Source organism: Sander vitreus, chromosome 10 (assembly GCF_031162955.1).
Source record: "Sander vitreus isolate 19-12246 chromosome 10, sanVit1, whole genome shotgun sequence".
NCBI classification, from domain to species: Eukaryota; Metazoa; Chordata; class Actinopteri; order Perciformes; family Percidae; genus Sander; species Sander vitreus.
Window position 1 is genome coordinate 20,569,968 of NC_135864.1, and position 19,543 is coordinate 20,589,510.

At 40.2% G+C, this 19,543-nt stretch overlaps 3 protein-coding genes and 1 pseudogene across 4 annotated transcripts; 1 reads left to right on the plus strand and 3 right to left on the minus strand.

Moving 5' to 3' along the window:
• Positions 1–4: 4 nt before the first annotated feature.
• LOC144524526 (uncharacterized) lies at positions 5–4,685 on the minus strand (annotated as a pseudogene). Its single transcript, XR_013502614.1, has 9 exons — positions 4,603–4,685; positions 3,493–3,606; positions 1,717–3,395; positions 1,526–1,625; positions 1,297–1,445; positions 1,100–1,212; positions 916–1,005; positions 698–820; positions 5–594 (listed from the first exon to the last, which is right to left on the minus strand). The product of XR_013502614.1 is annotated as an uncharacterized LOC144524526 (transcript).
• Positions 4,686–5,571: 886 nt separating this feature from the next.
• LOC144524529 (glutamine amidotransferase-like class 1 domain-containing protein 3, mitochondrial) lies at positions 5,572–7,096 on the plus strand. Its single transcript, XM_078260849.1, has 5 exons — positions 5,572–5,638; positions 5,811–5,923; positions 6,172–6,341; positions 6,460–6,663; positions 6,755–7,096. The coding sequence occupies exons 2-5, from the start codon at positions 5,816–5,818 to the stop codon at positions 6,945–6,947; spliced, it is 675 nt and encodes a 224-aa protein (XP_078116975.1). The 5' UTR covers positions 5,572–5,638; positions 5,811–5,815; the 3' UTR covers positions 6,948–7,096.
• Positions 7,097–7,980: 884 nt separating this feature from the next.
• LOC144524532 (putative alpha-ketoglutarate-dependent hypophosphite dioxygenase) lies at positions 7,981–10,287 on the minus strand. Its single transcript, XM_078260851.1, has 7 exons — positions 10,177–10,287; positions 9,562–9,743; positions 9,099–9,336; positions 8,922–9,013; positions 8,573–8,712; positions 8,379–8,483; positions 7,981–8,276 (listed from the first exon to the last, which is right to left on the minus strand). Exons 2-7 carry the CDS (start codon positions 9,689–9,691, stop codon positions 8,190–8,192), a joined length of 792 nt encoding a protein of 263 aa, XP_078116977.1. The 5' UTR covers positions 9,692–9,743; positions 10,177–10,287; the 3' UTR covers positions 7,981–8,189.
• A 2,058-nt stretch (positions 10,288–12,345) lies between these two features.
• On the minus strand, positions 12,346–19,113 carry LOC144524531 (uncharacterized). The gene is made up of 7 exons (XM_078260850.1): positions 18,849–19,113; positions 15,675–15,825; positions 15,072–15,215; positions 14,796–14,924; positions 14,479–14,715; positions 14,123–14,248; positions 12,346–13,001 (listed from the first exon to the last, which is right to left on the minus strand). The coding sequence occupies exons 1-7, from the start codon at positions 18,989–18,991 to the stop codon at positions 12,774–12,776; spliced, it is 1,158 nt and encodes a 385-aa protein (XP_078116976.1). The 5' UTR covers positions 18,992–19,113; the 3' UTR covers positions 12,346–12,773.
• Between the last annotated feature and the right edge of the window lie 430 nt (positions 19,114–19,543).

Here is a 19,543-nt window from a genome sequence, read left to right on the forward strand (position 1 = left end):
AGAATAGAGGAAAACACAGTCAATTTATTAAAACAGTATTGTGTTAATAATTGCACGTGCTTTTGAAAATGTATATTGTATTTGTATTTAATGTATATTTTATCATGTAAAAGTAAATATAGTACATTCATGTATTTAAAATACTACAACTTTCAGATAGACAATTAAAATGTAAAGATATTACAAAACACAAATTAAAGTTATCATGCTAGTCAAATTACATTTGCATAGGAGTCTGCATTTTTTTTATTGACAGTATATAATAGTGCATATAATATATGCATTATAGAAATTTCACCTGTAGCGTTGTCCCTGTACGTGGTACATGATGCCTCCTCAAACAGCGATGTGTGGATTCGTAATTTAACAATTTTGCAGCAGTTTTAAGCAGTGCATGGATACTGTGACCCATCTTTGTTCAGGTGAAACTATTAATGGTGTTGAGTTTTCACTTCCTCCTCCTGACACTACTGTGTCATCCTCTCCTCAACTGTTTTCCCTTTGTGTATCGGACAGCTGCAGTTCATATTCAAAAGCAGGATTCGACTGCCCATGTATGCGTCGCTTCTGAACCTCCTCGAAGATTTGCAGAACCTTCAAAGCAAACAAACAAAAGCAGCAGGTATTAGTGTAGGCACACACTGAACTGAAATGGAGTATTTAGAATGAATAGAACAAGAAGGGATATTAATATTACCTTAGATTTAGGAATGAGACCCACTCTGAAGAAACCAATATGCCCTGTTTCAATCTTAGTGCAGTCAACCACAGTCGATGCAATGTTCTCTGGGGAGGGTCCGTCACATAACACTCCATCAACCTAACCAAGCAAAATGCACATGTAGTTTACTGCAAAAAAAAACAAAAAAAAACTAGTGCCTGTTGTATTTAATAAAACTGGAATATTGTCCTCACCCTTTTGCCTAGCTTGGCATAAACTTGGTTGTGGTGAGTTGTGTCTGCCTCGCCTGTAGGGTTGGCTGAGGTTACAGCGATGGGTCCCACCTGCAAACAAAGAGGTTGTTATTTTTACTAAAGGGCCTGCAGAGTAGTTTGACTGACTTTAAGACTTGTAGTGCTTCATTCCCACAGCCCTTACCAAATTAATGAGGTGTGTGGCCACAGAACAGTCTGGGTTTCTGATTGCAATGCTTTGTGGTGTCCCTATAAGTTTGGCAGCATCTCTTAAACCAAAGATGTCCATCCAGGTGCCTGTGTGAGACAAGAAACCAATATGATGCTCATAAAACACACAATGTTACATGTATAAGTATACATCCATAAATCCACACCTACCTCTGGGTATGACCATGCTAATGGAGGAAGGCCATGCAGCCTCCATGAAGTCCAGGAGCAGGGGGCTCAGCAGGTGTCGCACTGGCTCCAGCTGCTTGATGGAGGAGATCCACAGAGACATGGGTCGGTCCTGCGCCTGCTTCTTCACCCTGAAATCAAACACAGAAATTAGAGAGTAAGAACATTTTATTAATAAATGAATGCAGATAAGGGTACACTGGAAACTCACTTGTAAGCTTTGACGACTGCGTCGGGCCTGTTGCAAGCTGCCACCAGAACATAGACGGTGTCAGTAGGCATTCCACATATGCCACCATTTTTCATGATTTCTGCAGATTAAAGAAGAGGAAAAATAATATGTAACATGTAAACAACTGTGGGTTTTTTTAATCAACATTGATCTCTTTAACAGATTCTCACCTGCAATCTGCTGGACCGATGTGGCCTTGCGGGCTGGTACATGCGGACAGATATCTGCACCTCCCCCAACCCCACTCAGCTTCACTAAAGGTTTTCCTAAGGGGATCTGGGGGGACTGGAAGGTGCTGTTGAAAATGTGTGCAAGGAAACAATAAAAACTGACAAGACCAAAGATGATGGTGACTGCTATGTCATATCCATAAGGCAGTGCACCTACTGCATCGAGCAGGAAGCTGATAAGGATGAGCTGGAAGGTGAGGGTGTAAGCAAACCAGGCGACATTTAGAAACAGCGCTGCAGCTGTCACTAAACAGTTAAACAGCATGAAGCTAATAATCCCGACAGCTACATGAAAGCTTCTGGTTTCACCGTACAGGCCGCCGTATCGTGTCAACCCCCACACTGCCCACATCACCCCGTAAAGAATAAAAACTGTGCTCTCAAAGGTTTTACCTCGAGCAAAAGCTACTGAGCCACAGAGCAGTTGGAGTACCCCTCCAGCTGCCACCACCCAGGGCAGAACCAGCACAGACAGAGGGTTTCTGTCACCAACTGTGGCAGTGATGGCAAAAGCAGCCAGCACACTGCAGGCATGGCCTAACACCTCTGCATCAGCATACTTGGAGTAGCCCAGGTGAGGTACATGTAGCTCTTTATCATGGACTCTGAGAGTAAGACCCTGGATTCTGGTTACTAAATCCTTGAAATAGCCCTGCCCTGTGGGAATCATTGTAGTGGAGACCATATTGAATGTGGTAATTAAAAGCATGCCGGCAGAGAATACAAATATAGCTCCCTGTACACCCTGCGTGCCTCTTTGGAAGAAGCCTTGAGGCTGGGCTGCAATGGCAATACAATAAGCTGCATAGAATAACAGGTAGAGCCCCTCCAGCAAGCTCTTCTGACAACTGAACAGAGCCAGGATGGAGAAAAGCACAGAAAAGACAATGGGGAAAGGAACAGGGGAGAAAGGCTGAATTGAGTAGAATGATAGGAGAGCGCTGTAGCCCTCTGCAAGTTTCAGCAGAGCAGTGAAGCCGTAAAAAGTGGCAGCTAGTATGTCCATGCCTCGGTAGAAGAGGACACACATGCCAAGCTGGAAGACTCCAGCTGTCCACAGCCAAGGCACGTGACCGACGGAGAGCTGGGGGGACCACGCCTAACAGGGGACAGGCTAACACAGAGGCAGACAGCAAGTTCATCACCAGACCTACTGACACCACATCACTACACCCCTGGTTCTGCTCTGCTTTTCATCTCAGCTTTTCTCTCCAGGCCCATTCCTGGAGGCTCCACTTTACCATCAGTGATGGTGGACAGTAAACGTCCAAAACCAAAGTAAACACCCACAAGACAGACCAGAAGGTAGTTAGCAGCTGTGGCAGACTGACCAAAACCTGCAGCTGACAAACCAGCGATTTGATGGGCACACGCTAAGCTAATGCCGATAGCTATGAGAGATAGAACTGTTTTTTTCACTATGACTGCTACGCCGCCGATGAAGAGAAGAGCTAAGGTAAATGCTGCCAGGCCCGGGACCAGAGAGGATCTCAGCTCTGTGGGCTGCAGCACCCCCTGTCCCACCAGGATGTACACCAGACCTGAACCACACCACAGGGCAGATATAGTCAGACACAGAGAGGAAAACATCTGGGCGTTGGACAGACTGCAACAGATACCTAAGAGACAAAGAGGAAACAGAGCAGAGGATTGAGAGTTTTACACACAAATACAAATCAACCAATACTACAAATGAATGAGTTAAAGAAAACAAACCTGCATATGCTAAGAGGACTGCAATGATGAGCAGCAGAATCCCCAGTGCAGTATGGGGGATGAAGTCTTTTTCAGGTGAGCTGCCATAGTTGTTTACCAAAAGCAGGAGAGAACCTAAAAGCAAGAAAAAATATTTAGCCACCTGCTGGTAATTAATCAAAAAAAATTTTTAGGAAAAAGAAAATGTGATTTCCCCCATACAATAGCTAGAGCAGTGTGTCTGCCTAAACGTATGGCTGAATGAGAAGTGTCCTTGTTTTTACATGATTACATGACATATGTTTCTAAAATTCTTTATCGTAGGTTACAAAAGACGCTATACAGCCATGATCATCGCGGTGTGGAGGCATCCCAGACCACTTTTTTTTTCTGAATATTGATTACAGCTCCTTTAATAAAACAACATCTGCAGCAGTATGATTGGTTTTAAGAACAGAGTTGTTTTCTGATATTAGCTATAGACTTACACTCATTTTTAGGTTTAGTTTTAGTATCTACAGCTTCAAACGAAAACAACATGTGAGAAAAAGACCATCACTTTGAGCGGACTGAACCGTCTGTAATACAGTTAATTTAGCATACATTACAATTAAATGTTTTTATCAATAAGAACAGTGCTTTCTGGTTGGACTATTAGTGTCGTTTTAGTTGTTTAGGTTTCCCAACGTACACAATATAGGTCTACTTTTTAAACTGGGATACCAAAATACGGCAGGATGTCACTTTTTCAGCATACAAAATATGAAATTCATGATGATATAAGTAGGCTATATGAATCAGAAAAGGATTGATTGAAGTAATTAACACGTACAAGGAATTTGCATGGTGTTTGGTGCATATACATGAACATAAAGAAATAGCCCAAACAATAAATGTAAAAGACACGATAACCTAAACAAATATCTACATAACAGTTTAAAGAAGGCTGTATGGTTAAGTGCGGGATGTGTGAAAATGTTGAGGGATTGTGAAAAGTTCAGGATAGTATGTGCAATGATCTAGGTAGTCTAGGATGTAAGTAAGTAAAATGAAGTAAAAGTAGGTTATGATCGCTTGGTAACTACCGCGAAATCAAAAATAAATCGGCGTATTTAAAAACTAGAAGCTTACCGCCAGAGATGCCCAGTACGCCGACAGACACACACAGTGAGTGGAGTCGAGCCATAGCAAAAGTAATTTCTGAAGACGTGAGGCTGCACTTTATAAACACGGGGTTGACTTTAGCACGCATGGAAGCCTAATGGACGTAACAGCAGTGACGAAAACTATTGGTAGCCTATGTCGTATATCTATGGAAAAACTAATAATAATATCCATAGGGGGAAAAAAACAAATAAGGACAAAACTGACTTATTATACAACATTACTATATTATACAAGAACCTGCTATTTTTCAGTATTTATTAGCGTCATTTATGACACAGATACATTAATTAGTGTAGCCTATCTTTATTTATCAAATATTCCAAAATTAGAGAATGTAAATAAATTAAATTATTTTAAATTAAGGATTGAATAAGCCTATATAACCTTGTAAAATAAACTAATAATGTCGTTACATCACTTTTATTGTTCTTTGATAAAAAACTAAGTTCCTGAGAGGAATGATTCAGCATTTTATCTCCACAGCTGACCAAAGTGTTCCTGGTTACCTGAGAGGTATGATGTCAGCCTTTTAGACAGCAGGCTGTGGGAGGAGACGAGATAGTGCTATAGCACAACCCGCTTCAGAGTTCAGCCAGCACACCTCTGCTGAACAGCCCGATCACACACAGCTAGGCTACCTATTGTACGTATTCAAGGTAAGATCTATCTACGCTGTCTTTACTTCTGCTATCTAGACTTAATTAACCAATGCTTTCTCTTAATATTTTAGGAACAAACACAGGATGATTTTAGACGATAATGATTAAATGCAAAGCAGCACCGCAAAAATTCACGAGGGAAATGGTGAAATGCTTAAAAAACTGTCTGATACATACTCATTTTACAAGATATGTATTTCTACTGTGGAGTCTTGCACAGCAGACTCCAACCTCTTCTTGTTACTTGTCTTTACTGGTGTTAACAGTGTTACCTAGCAGCAGCAGCAGCAGCAGCAGCCTTCCTGTGACTCCTCTGTCCCCTGGCTCTGTCCATTTTCAATGTAAACATGTGCAACAGGTGGCTCAGGAGCAGTGCTCTTCATGTCTAATAGGGAAACAAAAGGGGATCCACACTTTACATAAATGTATGTGCTGTGTGTGTGTGTGTGTGTGTGTGTGTGTGTGTGTGTGTGTGTGTGTGTGTGTGTGTGTGTGTGTGTGTGTGTTTTATAGGAACCATGGCAAAGCGAGTTGCAGTTATTCTCTCAGGCTGTGGAGTCTATGACGGCACAGAGATCCACGAGGCCTCCGCTGTCCTCGTCCATCTGAGTCGGGCTGGAGCAAAAGTAAGGGCAAGAAAAGATGACAAGTTAACTCATTATAGTGTATTCATCTGCTATTTAATGTCAAACTATTGGATCCATTCCCATTTAGAGGTACTTTTCAGCTTTCACGTCTATGTTTCTGTCTATTCATTTTGCAACACAAGAGCATTGTCATAAACCAGCTAAGATGCAGTTTGTCTTAATAACAACTCTGAACAGTTTCCAAAGTCCTTAGCTACATAGACTAAGTTCTACATGCTTCATTTCAGGTGCAGATGTTTGCTCCGAATGCAGATCAGATGCATGTTGTAAATCACTGTGAGGGGAAACCTACTGAGGAGAAAAGAAACATCCTGCAGGAAAGTGCTCGCATCGCAAGGGGTGACGTGACTGATCTGGCCAATTTAGATGTTTCAGCCTTTGACGCCCTCATCATCCCAGGTTAGTCTGACCCAGCCATTAATAAATGCCACAGAGTCATTTTAAATTGCTCTCTTTTACCTTTTTTCACCTCTACTTTTATAATATTCTGAACAAATCCTGTGTGCTCTCATTCAGGGGGCTTTTGGTGTGGCGAAGAACCTGAGTGACTGGGCAGTGAAGAATAAGGACTGCACCATCCAGCCACATTTAGAGAAGCTCATCAAGGCTTTCCACAAAGCCGGAAAGCCGCTGGGCATGTGCTGCATCTCCCCCATCCTCGCTGCCAAAATCCTGCCTGGCTGTGAGCTCACTGTGGGACAGGACAAAGAGTGTGAAAAGTGTGTAAAATGGTTTCTCATCATCAGATGTCTATGGATATAAAATAAATTCAATCTATAATTCTAACTTTCCTTCTCCTTTTGTCTTTAGGTGGCCGAATGCTCAGACAGCAGGCGCTGTGAAGAAGATGGGCTGCAAACACGTCAACACAGATGTGGAGAAAGCACACGTTGATGTCAAAAATAAGCTGGTCACCACCACTGCATTCATGTGCAATGCTCCCATTCATAGTGTTTTTGATGGAGTAGGAGTCATGGTTAAAGAGACACTGAAACTGGCTTAAGAAGTCTCTAATTACATACTGGATGTTTGTATTTATTTACAATTGGGATTTTCTTGACAAGCATAGCAAGTTATGGCATGTACTCTATCTGATGTTAATATGTCAATGTGTTTTTGAGATTTTCAATAAAAGTTACTCTACAAATTTAACATTTGCATTTTTCCTCTATTAAAATAAAACAAACATAAGAACTGTGAGATAAGCTTATCATATACTCATATATTGTGTTTGTACCTAACATGGAAGATACTGAGTGACAGGGCAGATGAATCTTAGACCAAGTTTCAAGACCTTGTCCAGGCAGAGATCCATGTGGCTTCTACCTGTATGTTAGCCAATCAGGACCAGCGTGGAGCTGCATGAGAAGGGGCAATAAATGTTTACCCTTACATGACTTAATGTTTAGATGATTTACATATCTGACTTTGGCAATTGTTTGTTAGTGAGGTTTAAATAATACCAACAAACCCACAATCATTGAAATGGTAATTATAGGCTAATTGGTCTCCCCACACCCAACCTTGGGGCACTAAACAACAAGGCCATTGCATGCATTGCAACCTCAACAGGACAAGACAGCACACAACACTTACTTACTTACCCCTGGAGTCATAACCACCTTCAACAAATACAGAACAGGCCTGAGAGTGTAGCCTACTGTTATCTGTCATATTGTTACTATGTGTTGGTGTACGTACTTTTGTCTGATGTGTGGAAAGAAATTTTGCCTTGGGGACAACAAAGTCTAAAGTCTATATACAGTTGTTGCTTCTCGTATTGTTACAATATTTACTCCTTATTCCTGAAATCTTCTTGAAGTAGACTCCACAAGAATCAATAAATAACTGTTTTCCACTGTTTTGTTTTTTTTAAGTTGTTATTAAGTATAAGTAAGTAAGTATTCTGAATGTCATTGTGCTACATATTTGTGCAACAAAGACAAACTTGATTTAACTATAGTAAAGATGTTTTCAATACTTGCGGAATTTAAGTGAACTGGGTTGATCTAAGAATCACTGACTGACCAGTGTCATCATGTTTTTATTATTTTTTATTTGTTTATTTTAAAGCAGTTTAAAACAGTCCAGTTAAATGTACAGTATACTTTATATGGCACAATACAATGTCTACACATTCCGACCATTCAAACAATATTTTATTAATTGACTATTCACGGTTGAGACATTTGAATAATATATATTGAATACATGTTCTTGCACGTAGGAAGAATTAAGAAAGTATTCATTTGGTTGTGTTGGAGAAATGATTGAACTGATCCGTTCCACAAACCAGCGTTGTCGCAGCAAATTTCCTGGGACGATCAGGATCCTAACGGCAACAAAAAGAATCATGATCAATACACAGTATGAGTCTTTGAAATTATAATCTGCATGGAATAAAGCAATGGATCTATATTAATGTTTGTCTCACCTGTATGGGATATGCACAGGTGGGAATATAACGGATCACAAACCCACAGCGCCTCCTCTGGGACCTGTTGGGCTCACTGGCATGGACGAGGAGGCCATCATGAATCTAAAAACAAATCCTTTATAATTCACCTTGTATTGTACTCAAACCTTTTCATAACATTGTCATCTTTGACAAACAAGAAATAAACTCACAGACATCTGCCCAGCTAACAGAGGGCATAACACAGCTTCACCAGCCTGAACTAGCTCGTCTGGGATCTCCTGATTGACTGACAGCATGTTTCCAGAGTGGGTGGCTTGGCGATGGGGCAACATGCCAGCGCAGTGGCTACCTACAGGGCACAAAGATAAAAAAGTTCAACTCTGTGAAGCAGGTTGTTGATACTTTTATTCAACACTGATATAAATCACAGACCTGTTTTAAAGTCTTTGGTGGGGGTCAAGAAAAGCGTTTATGCTGCTTTTGTTTAGCTAAGTCCAACCAGTACAGCAGCTAAAGGCATACACTTGCAAAAAAAGCAGAAATGAATAACCGAGGTACCTGGGATGACCTGAAGGGCGCCATTCTCTTGCACTGAGTCATCTAAAGCGAGCCACACAGAGAGAACAGGGCCACCAGCGATACCCCAATACCTGTGTGAACAAAACAATTGCAGTGAGGCAAAACAAAACGAAGGAAAACAAAACCTCTTAGTGTTTTTTCAGAACGTGGATCTACCTCATATCCTGATGCCAGGCCACATATGGAAGTCCAGGTTTGGGTTCTCCTTCATTATTCCCCTGGATGTCAGGTTTGACTGTTGGGTATTTACAGATGAAGCGGGAGTCCAGCAAGATGACGTCAGGTCCCAGGATGGCTTTGACCACTTTTATGATTTGAGGGTGTTTGGTCAGACCCTCCACCCATGGATACTGAATATGAACATTGTGGAGGCTGTACTGGGTGTAGTCTTCACCTGGAAACATACGGAATATACCTATTCACAACACCATACATTTTCCTATTTAATGAAGTGTTATGTGGAACAAAAAACAACAGACACACTTTGAACAAGAAATGTCAAGAAATGTCAATTTTGAGGATTACAAAAATGTACAGAAAAATAAGACTCACGGTCTATACTGTACACACTTGTGTTATTTTTCATCCCTTCCCTCCTTCATCTTCCAGTGCTACTTACCTAATTCTTTCTCCAGCTCAGAAAAGGCACGTTTGGCCTCCTTCAGCTCAGTTTCATTCAACACAGACAGTGCGGAGAGGAAGCCCTGCTGGTTGTAGATCTCTTGCTGTTTAACCATGGATGTAGTCATCTTTGGTAGAAAGTTTCACTGTTGATCCCTCAAGCCTTCTGCTTCCGAAATGCTGTGGTGGAGGTGGAGGTTAGGGGGAAAGAACAAATAGAAAAGCTCAAGTTTAAATAGTTTTCCATCCATCCATTTTTAAGACAAGTTGAATTTTAATTTATGCAGACATAAACAGCAATGCCTTGCCCAGCTGGCCTGATGGGAAAAACATTTAACCAACATTAGTTGGGTCGCACTAAGCACCACCTTGTTTCTCCAAGACCAATATAACCCCGGCGACTACACCTCAGTCCCTGTGTAAACTGTCTCCATGTTAAGAGTCTCTTTGTAAACATGTAAGAGCTGTTGACTAAAACAGGTCAGGAAAAGACCATTACACTCAGCATAGTGGAAAAGGCAAAAGCTGATATATGCTTTAAATATACAGTAGGAGCTACACCTGTCAGTATTATATCTAACTTTTGCAGTAAAGTATTATATCTTCTCCATACCTGTCTGCTGCTCAGGCTTCTCCTTCTCTCTCTGTGAGTCTGGCCTCTGGATAGTAACAATCTCCTCTGAGGCAACAATTATATAAGCTATTTGCACAGTGAACCTTCAGGAAACTCCACCTCCTTCTCAGCATCGTATCCATATCCTAAAATGACATCACGTAGTCTTACATTTTAAAGAAAACAAAATTAAACGGAAAACCCATGACCCTGAAAACTAAATTAAAGGGAAAATCCATGACTCTGTGACTCACACTGCCTTTGTATTGCTGTGTAGTCCAGGTGTGGTGGGCCATTCAAAGACGTTGATTGACAAAAGTAACATTAAACCTTGACTTTTTAGGAGCTACGTGCTGGGATGACTTTTTTTTCCATTTAAAAGACCCACGTCATGTTTTCCAATCAGGAAACAATTACGCTGATTAATAGGCGAATGAGTAATAGGACAAAAGGCTATTTTGGGAGGTGTTTTTCACTTTGAAATTGGTCCAGACTGATCTGACTGAAACATCTTTAGTTCACAAGACCTTACTCAGATTAACTTTCCAAATCATCACAACCTTATATTCAACTTTTCTCTTCCTTGTCAGGAACTCAGAAAGTAAAGAAACAATGACTGATCACAGGACATGACATATTTCATATTGTGTGTGATGAGTGTGTTATTGCATGAGTGTGTGTACAAGGCTGAAGAATGAATAACAGAAGGGTGAGTCCTAACAGTCTCTTTTCACATGAATGGAAAATGTTTTAGCCAGCTTCCTCGCTGGGTATTATAATCATCGTTCTAGATATTATAATCTCATTGATACTTGTTATTTTAATTCAGTGTTTCCTTTTTTCATCTTTTTATTTTCCTCTTGAATAACAATATCAGTGAGCATATGTTTGTGTCATTCTGCGTGAATGTCATAAAAAGCTGATTATAATAAAGTTTATTGCTTGTTTTTTCTTTACTCTCACCTATGGACATTTTCTTCTACACACCTGTCTATAAGATATTGAAAGTGTGCATGAGCCTTTACAATAAAGTAAAAAGGTGATCAAATGTTCACAAAAAAAAGCTGGGAAGGGGACTGAATCTTATGTTTTATGTGGTAACAATACATAGTCCTACTGTTTCTGACCCCCTTCCCCCCAATAATTTTCATGCAGTCCCTTACTTATTTACTAGACACTTGTTTGATATATAAGGGAAGGAGGAAAATACTTAGCAACATACAAAAAAGTTGTCAACTTAATTTTTCTGTGTGGCCATACATTATAATTATGAATACCAACTTTTGCCTTCTAACAGGGAGTCCCTTCGTTTAGATATAACAGGCTTAAGAACTTTTTTATACATCAGTCTATCCTGTTGCTAAACCATAATCAGTGTGCTGCCAATTAAGATCTGGATCCGAGGATATCATGAAACATGTTTCTCTGTCATGGTTGTTGATATGTATTTATCTTTGTACTATATGTGTAATTGTTGTCTAGCTCTGTGTATTTTTATTTTTATAAATTTTATTTTCTTTTGAGTGGAGCTGCTCGGGAACGCAAAATGAATTTCGGTGTGAAATGACAATAAAGTTATATCGTATTTAATTGTATGGTTTGTGCATTTGATCATTAAAGCAATGACTAAATGAACACAAATTAAAACAAAGTAATAGATTATTTCACAAAATTCCCTTCGTGTTGTGTATACAACAAAAAGGCAAGTTACAGGAGCTTTCCTAAGAAAATATTGTTTAGAGGAAAACCCCGATTGCCCAGCAGCCACCTCTGTTGTGTGATGATATGTGTCAATAGTTTCGATTCAGGTGTTGACCAGCGATCAGGAAACAAAAGCAGTAAACCGTTCAGCTTCCTTTAGTGTCGGAGCAAACATTAACTCAGCAGCTCACTGTAGAGGAGACCGTCTGCTCCTTAACAGCTGTTCTGGGTGATAACCACCCAAATGTAGCTTCCTTGTTTGACATTCTGGTGTCATTGACTTTTATTGTGTGGTTGTGGCTGTTTTAATGAGCCCAGACATTTGAGAGGAAATCATGTCACATACTTCAAAATAATGCACCATATAAATAAGAAATAAATAAACAATGTTTAGATAGAGGCTGGGTAGCCTCCTCTGATCCTCTGACGTTGAAGCAGGTAACAAAACACCAGCACGCTTAGACTATATCAATTATTATTATTTATTTTATCATTTTGTATTAATAGTTGTTTAATGGCTTTGATAGTAATGCAAAGCAAGCATTAACTTTGGAGAAAGAGTCAAAGTATACTGGAAAGAGATATATTAGAAGGAGATATATTAGATATATTAAATATACAGATACCAAACATGGCATGTATTTCTGTTATAAGTAATACACAGAAAAACACGGTAGACTATTATAATCTACAAACTAACCTTTCTTTATTATGAAGCCTAACAGGGCAAACAATGCATTTAACTGCAGAGTTGCTCATGTTGGATTACTGCCACTAACATTAACATTAATTTGTAAAGGACAACTAAAAATGGAAGGCGAAAATTTTACAGGTTTGAAAGTTATACATTTGGAACTTAATTTACTGTGTATGAGTTTTTTTTTTTTCTCCGACCCTCAGGCTGACTCTTTGTCACTGTTTGGGTGTTTGGGGCAGAGTGGGTGGTGCTGTTTTCTTTTCTCTCCACTTTGTGTTCTCTTGTCTCCACCTGGTGGCTGCTGCTCATTATTGCAGCGGTGAATAAGCACAGGGTCCTTGTTTGGAGGCGTTTTCTTCAACAACAGCCGCTGCAGCATCTGTTTGTCAGACCTCTCCCGTCGGAAGTCATCCTCATACACCTTGAGCTGTAGAACCACAGACAGTAGAATCAGAAAAAAACATGAGATTCCAGTGACACATCTTTAAGAAATCCAAGGAGCAGCTCAAAGTGGATTCATCACATATTTTGTCAAAACAGGTTATTTTACTGTAAACCCTTGGAGGAGATGTGGAGCTGTGCAAATATCTCATCAAGGCATTGTTTATTTAAATAAGGCCAGACCTCACATATTTAACCATATTTAACTTATATTCTCATACATTTAACCATAGACAGTATATAAGAATGGACCAACAGATCCCGTTGCTCTGGACGGAGACCAGTGAAGGCCATTAGAAGCACTTTTCCGGTGAGTGCTGAGCGTTACTGCGCAGCCTCCAACTGAGAGAGACGACGCAGATGTGACGTGTGTCTGTAAGTTGGTAGTCTTCTGGTAGCTGTGCCAAGAGAAATCTCAATCATTCCGAATCTTGCAGAGACGGAGAGCGTAGGTATATGTAAGGAGATAACATAGGCACAGGCTAATTATTGCTAACTAAAATGCTAATTAACATTAGTAATTACACTTAAACAGCTAATGTGAGACGAAACTGCCTGCGCGCTTCTCCTGTACTATACGGTAATTCCTCTACTATGCGACAGTAAGTCGCGTGGTTATGACACAATCGTTAGCCTATTTTTACAAAAACGTCTTCTACAGAGCCATAACGTGAAGTACAAGGTAATTATATATTGTCGTGTTTCTTTAGATATAAAAAATAGACAAACGCTTCAGATGTAAAGTTATTCGCTGTCAAAGTGGCGCCAAAATGAATGGCAGTCAATGGAATGCTAATGGAAGGTGATGGCTTGGTAGCATCAAAATGGCGCCATAGGAGGTTCGCGGTCCGAGGAGAAGCTTACCCCCTTGGTGTTAACCAATCCAGCATTTGATGTGATAAACAAAAAAATTGCAGTACTGCATGAATTATCACTTGCCTAAGCACACACGTTTTTGTTGGTTTTCGGTCAAGATTATACCACAGCTACTTTTAATATTATATGTTTAAGTGTGAATGTGAATGTGCATGTGTATGTCTGTCTGTGTGAGTGTGTGATTTTGAGTGTGCATTTGTGTGTATGTGCACAGACAATCCAAAACACTACCTGCTCTTGCAGTAGTGCCACCTGTTGGCGTGTCTCCTCCCTCTTCTTCCTTAGCCTCCGGTTCTCCTGCAGTGTGTGTTTGTGGTCGTTGTGCTCTGTCTGATATTCGGCTTCATAAATCTGGGTCTGCTAACACAAGCCATCAATATCTTGTGATCTGCAGATACTTCTTATTTCACTGTGAGCAAATTTCAGAACAGCACAGAGCCACCACTTGGTGGTGCAGTTCACCATCTAATTCAAGTTTTAAGCATTAACCAAATGTTTCCCTGGCAACAGCGAGTTGACATCAGTTCTGCTCTCATCACATCAGAAATGCTTTTGCTTTTGACGCTGTGCTGAAGAGAGCATCCCACCTGACATTGCAGTGCCTCCAGCTGTTCTTTTAGATCCTGTACTTCTCTCAGTGCTCCCAGTGGGGTACTACTTCTCGGGCTTTTTCCCTTCCGCCCTGCTTCTTGGCCGGAAGAATCTGGAAACAAGGAGGATGAGGGGTTGTATCCAGAGACGTGACTAGATGACAGGTCGGCACCTACTGGAGTATTAGTGGTGGGGCTCGACACATGACCGCATATCACAGCATTGAAGCTGCCCTTTAATAAAGACATAAGACAAATTGATTAAGCATGCTCAAGTCATAGATCAGAGCATATCCCACTGCCAGGTATAATACCTGTTTGGCAGGTGTGCAGGCTCTGTCTGGGTGGTGCATTCTGCTTTCAACCACTCTGATGTATTCATGCAGCTCCTGGTTCTTCTTCAGCTCCTGCATCAACGCCTGCTCATAGTACTCCTTTGCACTCTGCAACCCCAAACACAGCACTAAACCTCACACACATAAACCACATCTATTATCGTCCACCATCTATACCTCCTACACTAAAACCCACCCACTGTTTAGTAATTCCCCCATATGCAGCATCTACACTTACAGTGTTGTTGTGTTTACCTGCTGGTGCTCGACTTTGAGCAGCAGTCTGTTGTTGAGCTGTTTGATGGCAGTGTTCTCCAGCTCCAATGTCTCCAGTCTTTGCTGGAGACCCAACGTGGCACTGCGGTACACCTGGTCCCAGTCCTCATTCAGTTTCATCAGCTGTGACACATCACCATCATCATCATCATCATCATCATCATCAAATAATCATCAGTGCCATGGCCTCCCCTGCAGCCATCAATTAGCATTATTTGTTCCATCATTACTGTCGTCATTCTCAGTCTTTCCTCGTAACAACATGGGCATCAGAATGTGGATTTAGGTCAGTGAGGTGAGACATTACACTCACACAATACTTGCACGCTCTCTAAATACATTACAGTTTACATCAGTTGAGAGAATAGTTTTTCCCCTGTCTCTTTCTCTTTTTATTAAGCAGCAGCTAATTAAAATCCAGAAGCAAAGGTTGTATAACTTTAATGATAATTCTTTAGCAGCAGTTTTCACACAACGCCCACAGTCCTCTGGTTTTCAGAGAGAACTAGATGTAATTGCCAACATCAGCAATACAAACGTGGACCTGTAGAGAATCTGCACCGAATAAAGGTGACGTTGTACCTCTTTGTTGACTCTGCGGAGCTCAGTGTTCTTGTTGAGCAGCAGCAGTTTCTCCTGGTCAGTGGAGGTGACAGTCATACTCTCAGTGATCAGAGTGACCTGCTCCTCAGTGGACAGCAGCCTGCTGCCCATGGGACTCACATCCTCTGTCCTGCACACACACACAAAAACACACGCACACACATGCGTACGTGCACACACACACACACACACACACACACACACACACACAGATACAGTTACAGAAAATATGTGCCATAAATAAAGTCATGATGAAGAACATTAGCAGAGGATTTCCATTAATAAGCAAACACATGCACACAAAAGAACATCAGAGTACTTTTGAACACCCACTCGCTTAGAGTGCACTTACAGAGAATCGAATCGGAGCTATTATGCACACCCACGCACACACATGCATGCATGCACAGTCACAATATGCACCCCAGACACACACACACACACACACACACACACACACACACACACACACACAAACACAAACACACAAACACACAAACACACAGTGGTGCATTTCTCTGCATCTAGAGTCCTAGCCAATCAACATTAGATGTGTTTTCATATCGATAGCCTCTGGAAACAGTATACGTAGGTGATGATCCCTGGGAAACGTTGATTTCTATTATACCACTTGGAGAACAGAAAAATATTTGCAAAAATGAATTAGTCAAACTAGTTTCCTTTCCGCTAGCCCTGTTGTGAGGTCTTGTCTAAAAGGAATAGCTGACAGGGAGGCAGCGGAGAGCTAAAGCCTTGGGGAATCTGCTCATGGAAAAACACACAACCCTACATGTAGCCCCCAGGCCTTCTTCACACAAACATACTGTATGACTGCTGTAACCTTAGAGAGGTAAGTACTACAAAGAATCAAAAGCTGCGATCACCTCTCCTCCCCCTTAAGGCTAAACTCCCTCGCAAACACACGCTTTTATCCACTTACTGTATGTACAGTGTCCTGCAATGTGAAAACCGGTGTTACACAATTTTAGAGAGTAGTATTCAAGGCAGTACAAATGGGAAGATGCAGGTCTATTTATTGACATATAAGGAGCAAATTCTTTCAAGATATATTATTCAAGATACTGATTTTGTTTGAAAACTTTGTATTGTCAGGATTAACAGTTTTCAATACACATAGGCCAGTGTTTGATGATAGGAATATGAGATTAGAAAATTATTTGCCTTCAAGCTTAGTAATATTTAAACATTTTGGGAAATATGCATACTTTCTTTTTTACTGAAAGCTAAATGAGAAGATTGATACCAGCTTAGCTTAGCATAGAACAGGAAGCAGGGGGGACAGCTGAACTGACTCTTTCAAAAGAATGCCTCCACCAAACAGTCAAGTTGGGGTTTACATCCACGTCTGTCTCATAATATATGTAGTGAAGACTTTGAGGGAATTAAATAATTGACCTTTTGGATATAAAATGACATCAGTTCATAATTTTATCCTATTAGACATGTGTTAAATGTTGTCATAATTAGCGTAGGAATTCTTGAGTTATGGCCAAAAACAGATGAAAATTGGCCTGCTGAGCTAACTCTGGCTCATTTACAGTTACTACTAACTTCGCTGTTGTTTAATGAGCACTGTCCCTGTCAAATAAACAAATAAATTAAATTAAATTAAATATAACTCTTGGTAAGAAGGGGAATTAGCATATTTCCCCAAATGTTGAACTTTCTTTGAGAACTTCTAAAAGCCCCTGGATAACGTTAACAATGCATTGTTATCAAACTCAGAACAAGGGAATTTTTCTTATTTCCTGAAACAACGATTTCTTTCGGGAAAGATATCTGATCAAAAAGGGATATTGAATGAAAGGAAAGTTTACCAATAGTGAAAACATTAGTCCAAATCTGCACTCTGTATCATCTGTCATCAAGTTCAATAACAAGGCAGGAAAGAGTTTTAGTGAAGATTAGATTAGATTAGATAGATAGATAGATAGATAGATAGATAGATAGATAGATAGATAGATAGAGACTTTATTCATCCTGAGGGAAATATTAGGCATCCAGTAGCTTAGACAACCATAACACAACAAACACACACACATATGTCTCACATACATAAAAATCACTCACAGAAAATTAAAGAGTTATAAAAATCACTCACAAAAATTAGTATGAGCACAAAAGGCTAACATACCGATGTCTGATATCATGTCTTGGCAAGTCAGCCCTGTGTATTCAGCCAACCTATTGGGACCACACCATGCTCCATGTCTCTCTGATCCAGCCGATACACTGTACACTGTCTGACCCAGTTCCACAAAGTTTTCAATCGTATGCAGCCTTGGAAGGACACCAAAATGCCACTGCTTCCAGCAGCAATATGGTAACTCACTGTCATGGCATATAATAAATAGAGAGATAATGTCTTTCCTTCTTGCTGGTGGTAACCATGACAAATATCCATCTAGATATGTCTCTGTTTGTAACTGGTCACTGGCCAAAGTTGGATCCCCTTTCAGAGGAGAGAAGTGTGCAGTTTCATGGTTATTTTAATCAATCACACATCTAATCATTTGTGTGGGTTGAGTGGTCACAGTATTTACCAAGTTTTCCCACATTAAGAACCCTGACTATTAGTCACATATAAAAGAACCATAATATACAAAAGCAATTCCAAGTGGCGTTATATAATTCATTTTTGGTAGCATTTTTTACAACATGGAGTATCAGTGTTGTGAAATAATAAACTTAACCCCTAAATCTTTATGACCTCATGGGAAACTCCGCAGTCACTCTTTATTCCTCCTCTCATTGAACTTAATTTAACTATCTCTAAAAAATGTGATAAGAAATATAATGTATCCATACTGTGGATTTCAAACTAGTCTCTAGAATGTAATACATTACAGATAATGGTCCGACTATCTATTTCAATCTTTCACTTCGGCTCAATAAGTCTCAAACTGTGTGTTTAAAGAAATCCTTGTACAATATAATACATACTATAATAAATACATAGCTTATTACTTTCTCTATACTGTTAAACATTTGTTGACAGTCAGAGGTGTTGATTTAACTTTATGGTATTATCTAAGGTTGTGGAGTTGTTTTATTGAATGGTTACAGATTATACTATAATATGTTCCTGTTTTTGTGTCCACCCGTGTATGAAAAATTGCAAAACACACATACCATAATTCTTCAGTTGATTTGTGATCCTGTTGGCTCTGAGGGAGGCTGCTGTCGCTCTTTGGTGAAATATCTTTCTGCGTTTCAGCCACTGCTGAGGATGATAATGATGAGGAAGACGACAAAGACAGCACATCTCCATCCATAATCGATTAAATCTTTAAAACTTCTAAACTTCTTCTGAAGTCTTGAGAGAAAATTAAAACGCTGCTCTACACACGGGGCAATGTTTCTCTGCTGATGACGTGGTGGAAAGTAAATAGTGCCGTCAGAATTGATATGTAGCAAAAGAGGAAGTAGCTGAAACCAAGAACCACATGATGCAAATGTATGAGAATAGGAAGTGACACTGACAACTGTTGCAACTTTAGGCCTATGTTAAAGAGGGAAATGTCCCACTGTGGTTAAATGTATTGTGCTTGTTGTACTCTGATCGTACATTATTCAAAATGTTTACACAGTTGACATGTTGTTTTGACAGCATTTGGAGAATCTGGGAAACTCCACTTGGAGAGGGGAAGTGTATGTGTTTGTGTGTATGTGTTGTGCATTTATGTTTGTGCCTGTGTGTTGGGCGACTGTTGCCTGTTTGTCTTGTGTTTTTAAATGAGCAATTCAGGAAAGAGCTAATAGCGGGGGAGCAGAATAGATATGCATAATTGCAGAACATGTAATTGATAATAATGGTAACACATACA